Source organism: Lagopus leucura, unplaced genomic scaffold (genome assembly GCF_019238085.1).
Source record: "Lagopus leucura isolate 7727_CA_CO unplaced genomic scaffold, USGS_WTPT01 246-0_obj-0_obj, whole genome shotgun sequence".
Lineage (NCBI taxonomy): Eukaryota > Metazoa > Chordata > Aves > Galliformes > Phasianidae > Lagopus > Lagopus leucura.
In genome coordinates this window covers 28,234-32,961 of record NW_024969430.1, presented here as the reverse complement: position 1 = coordinate 32,961, position 4,728 = coordinate 28,234, and the positions used below count along the sequence as shown (strand labels likewise).

At 66.1% G+C, this 4,728-nt stretch overlaps 1 protein-coding gene across 4 annotated transcripts in view; it reads right to left on the bottom strand.

Moving 5' to 3' along the window:
* Positions 1-536: 536 nt before the first annotated feature.
* NFIC (nuclear factor I C) overlaps positions 537-4,728 on the bottom strand; it is a 20,297-nt gene continuing 16,105 nt past the window's right edge. The window contains exons 8-11 of one of the 4 annotated variants that reach the window (XM_042895062.1): positions 4,600-4,725; positions 4,302-4,486; positions 2,474-2,633; positions 537-1,572 (exon numbers count right to left, since the gene is read on the bottom strand). In XM_042895062.1, the coding sequence (XP_042750996.1) occupies positions 1,373-1,572; positions 2,474-2,633; positions 4,302-4,486; positions 4,600-4,725 (671 nt within the window). In that variant the 3' untranslated portion in view covers positions 537-1,372. The remainder of the gene's footprint in view (positions 1,573-2,473; positions 2,634-4,301; positions 4,487-4,599; positions 4,726-4,728) is intronic. The other 3 variants (XM_042895060.1, XM_042895059.1, XM_042895061.1) reach the window with 3 other exon arrangements.

Below are 4,728 nucleotides of genomic sequence, written 5' to 3'. Positions count from 1 at the left end.
CCCCCCCCCCCCCCCACCTCCCCACGGCGATTTTGGGGATGGCTTCACCCCACCAAGGCGCTGCAGTGACACCCCCAGGGTTCTCCCCTTGGGGACAGCGCTGTCCCCAGCTCAGAGGTGGTGGGGCGGGGGGGGCCCCCCACTGCTCTCCCATTGTCTCCAGCCTCCCCAAGTCCAAGTTCATCCCCGATGACCTCATGTCTGGTTTCCGTTGGCAACGAGACAGCTCGGGGGCCTCCGTTTCCCTTAACCCTTCCTGGCCCCTCCACACATGAACTGAGCGTGCCGGGTCTCAGCCGATCCCCGCTCCCCAACGTGTGTCCCCCCCCCTCAATCTCACACCCAGCTACTGGGACACCCAGAGTCACTGCAGAGGACCCGCTGGGGGTGGCACGTTGCTCAGGACGTGGCGTGGGGGCGTCCCTGTGCCCAGTGATGCCACGGGGCCGTGGCTGTATTGCAGTGGGACGGGGGACGTGGCCAAGGGGGGGGGGGGTCACCTGGAGACCCCCTGCTATCGCCGTGCCCACGCTGGGGACGCTGCAGTGACAATGGTGACGATGCTCACGGTGCTGGCTGTGCCCACGGCGGCGGTCGGACGGCGGCGATGCCCACAGCCCAAATCCCCACGGCTGCAGTGCCTGTGGCGCGGCGATGCCTGAAGTAGTAACAGCGTGGTGGCAGTGCCACAGCTGCAGTGCCTGAGGCAGTGATGCCTTGGTGACACCACGATGCCCATGGTGCCAATGCCACGTCTGCAAGAGCACAGTGCTGATGCCCACGGCAGCAACACCACGGTTGCAATGCCACGGCATCGGTGCAGCGCTCACAGCAGCAATGCCTGCCGGTGCAGTGCTTACAGTTGCAGCTCTACAGCAGTGGTGTTCACAGCTGCAGCACCACAGCAATGACACCCACTACTGCAACGTCCACAGCTGCAATGCCCACGGCTGCAGCACCACGGCAGTGATGCCCACTACTGCAATGCCTACAGCTGCAATGCCCACAGTTGCAGCACCATGGTTGCAATGCCCACGGTTGCAAAGCCCACAGCTGCAATGCCCACGGTTGCAGCACCATGGCAGCAAAGCCCACAGCAGCAACACCAGGCAGTGATGCCCACTACTGCAATGACAGCTGCAGTACCATGGTTGCAAAGCCCACAGTTGCAATGCCCAAGGTTGCAGCACCATGGCAGTGACGCCACAGCTGCAATGCCTGCAGCTACAGCACCACGGCAGCAATGCTCACTGCTGCACTGCCCACAGCTGCAGCACCAAGGCAGTGATATCCAAACTACTGCAGTGCCCACTGCTGCAGCACCACAGCAGTGATGCCTCCTGTTGCAAGGCCCCCCTGTTGCAGTGTCCAGTCAGCAATGCCCGCTGCAGCACTGCCACAGCACGGTGCCCACGGCGGTGACGCTCACGCTGATGCCACACAGGGCGAAGGCAGCAGGGTCCCCCCAGCACCCGCCCCATCTCACCTGTGCCTGATAGATACTCCCAGGATCCCTTGGTCCTAATCCCACGAAGGAACGGTTCGCAGGGGGCGTGCCTGGTGCAGAGTAGGCTGGGGAACAAACGAGAGCTGATTAACGGCGCTGTGGGTGGCAATGCCATCAACCCCCCGCTGCAGGGATGGGCGTCCCAGGCACCTGGAGCTGGGTGATGGGCCTGGCCCCACGGCACGGCCGCTGGGCACAGTGCCACGCAGCGCCCACCATGGGATAGGGTCCGGCAACGGGACCCCACGGAGGTGGTGACAGCGGGCTCTGTGTCCCCTCGGGACAACCAGCCTGTGCCTGGGGGGGACTGGCACTGCCCAGCCCCCTCCCCGAGGCCGTGGTTGATCTCAGGCCACGAGCTGCCCCCTCGTCACATCCCACCACGAAACATTAACGCCACCAACGCTTAGCACCCACGCTCCGGCTGTTGGCCCCTGGTGGTGCCCCCTTGGTGCAGTGACACGGGGACGTTCCCCACCGCCACTGCGCTCCTGAAACCCCCGCAGCCCCACGCATTGAAATCCCCAGGAACAGAGCACAGGGGGCTGAGCTCGTTAGCCGCCACTGCTAATGAAGCACAGTGTTGACATCCGGGGGGGGGCTTGGCCAGCCCTCCCGCTCCAGCATCACCCCGCAGCTGGTGGGGACCCTGCTATATGGGCCCCCCCCCCGAGCCCAGCGCCGCACCGTCCCCGCAGCACCGCTGGGGAAACCGAGGCACGGAGAGGCCCAGCCTGGGCTCACGGCTCCGCCGCCTTCTCCTGCTCCGCCGGCCTCCCAGGGGGGGCCACGAGGCTCCTGCCGGTCCAAGGGACCAACTTGGAGCCCCACACCCCCCCAGGGGGTGGGAAGAACGGGGCGCCGTGCGCCCTTGGTCACCCTGCCCGAGACCTGGCAAACTCATGGCACGCATCCCGGAGGAGGTTGGGGGGCCGGCGGGTGGGCGGGCGCCGCGGGGGTGCTTACTGGGTGACGTCGGTGAGGTCGTCCCTCCCTCCGAAGTTGTCGTGGCTGATTTGGTGTCAGGAGAGACGGCCAAGCGGGGCATGCCGGGGGGAGGTGGCGGTGCCAGCATCTGCGTGGGCAGGTAGTGGCTGGGCACTTTCACTTGACCACTTCCATTTAACTGGGGACACAACACAGACACAGAACACAAAAAACAGCACAAAGGCATTAGGGAGGGCGGCGCGGCCCTCGGTGGCACGAGTTTGCTGGGTCTCAGAGCTGACGGCGCCGATGAGACCCCACCTGGGGGTCACAGGGTGGGGGGATCACAGTGCCGGCCTCGATCTGGCCCGACCCCGCATGGGAAGGGCGGCTGTGCCCCACAGCATGGTGTCAGACCCCGGGGGGGGTGAGCGGGGGGTCCCCAGGACCCTCCATGTTTGGTGACGGAGCTGTGGTACGCAGGTCTTGCAGGGTGCTGCAGGGATGGAGGTCACCACTGGCGTCAGTGCAAAGGGAGCGTGGTGCAGGGAGCTGGGTGCATGAGGTGCATGGTGTGCTGGGTGCATGGTGCAAATGGTGCCGGGTACACGGGGTGCAAGGGGTGCCTGGGGTGCAGGGAGCTGGGTGCAAGGGGTGCCTGGTGCACGGTGCACACGGTGCTGGGTGCATGGAGTGCCTGAGCTGCTGGGTGCATGGTGCACAGGAAGCACAGGGTGTGTGGTGCATGGTGTGCATGGGGTGCAGGCTGCATAGTGCATAGGGTGCTGGGTGCACAGCATGAGTGATGCATGGAGCATGGGGGTGTTGGGTTCATGGTGCACAGGGTGCATGGGGTGATGGGAGAATGGGATGCACGGGCTGCTGCATGCACAGAGTGCACAGAATGAGAAGTGCATGGGGTGCACGGGGTGCTGGGTGCACAATGCATAGGATGCATGGAGTGCCGGGTAGGCAGGGTGATGGGAGACTGGGGTGCACGGGGTGCTGGGTGCACGGGGTGAGGGGTGCAGGGGACGCTCGCAGTGCTGGGCGAAAGGCACGCCGTGTGCACGGTGCATGGGGCGCACAGGACGCTGGATGCATGGCACACAGATGCTCGTGGCCCACAGCTCAGGGTGCTTGGCTACACCCGAGCAGCACGGCCGGGGCCGCGGGCTGAGCGGCGTGCTGGCTGCGCACGGTGCGGGGCGTGAAGGCTGACGGTGCGCCGGGAGCACGGAGGACGCTGGGTTTGAGGCATGCTGGGCGCACGGGGTTTGTGCAGAGGGCGCTCAGTGCACGGCATGCTGGATGTGCGGGGGGCAGAGACGGGCGCACAGCAGGACCCCCCCCATCCCCGGGACCCCCCCTCTCCCCCAGGACTCCCCCAGCAGGATGCGGCGCGGGCCGACGGGTCCCCAACTGCTGCAAGGGCGCACGGACCGACGGGGCACGGGGAGCTCCAGGACGGTGCCTCTCTGCAGACGCTCACACCCACAGCCCACCCCCCAACAACCCACCCCCTCTCCACGTGACGGCTCAGCCCCACAACCTCATCACCAACCACCAAAGCGCCGACTCCATTTCAGCACCAAACCAATGCCGACGCTCATTTGGGGCCACAAAACCCCAAGCGCCGGGTGCCGGCACCCCACGGAGCAGCTCACCACGTCACACCCCACGTCCCCACCGCATCGCACCCCACATCCCCATGCGGCGACACCACAAATCCCCACGGCCACGCGCTGATGATGGTTCTTGGTTCCCCCGTCCCCACAGGATGGCCGTGTCCCCAAGGGATGGCTGCGTCCCCCTGGGGTGGCCGTGTCCCTGCGGTGGGAGCGGCGCTGGGATGTGGGAGCCTTACCGGTCCAGGCTGCTGGTTGGACGGGTCACAGGCCAGCGAGACGAGATCTTTCAGTGGGTCCTGCGGGTTGAGATGAGGCGGGTACCGGATGGCCGTGTGCGGGAAGTAGGTGGAGGCCGTCTGGGGGAGAATGGAGGTGGTGGGGAAATGCAGCGTGGATGAAGGGTGCGGGCTGCGAGCGATACCTGCAGGTGGAACAGGGACGAGGGGTGAAGGGAGGGGACGGCGTCACCGAGAGCCCATGGGGGTCCCGTGTCACCCCACAGGGGTCCCGCGTCACCCCACAGCCCCGGCTCACCGCTGTGCACCGCGATGACGGGACGGTGGTGCTGCGTGAAGCTGCTCAGGCGGGGTGAGGAGTCCTGCGGCGAGGGGCTGTTGAAGGGCGATTTGTCCATCTCTGTCTTCACGTTGGGGGAGATGCCTG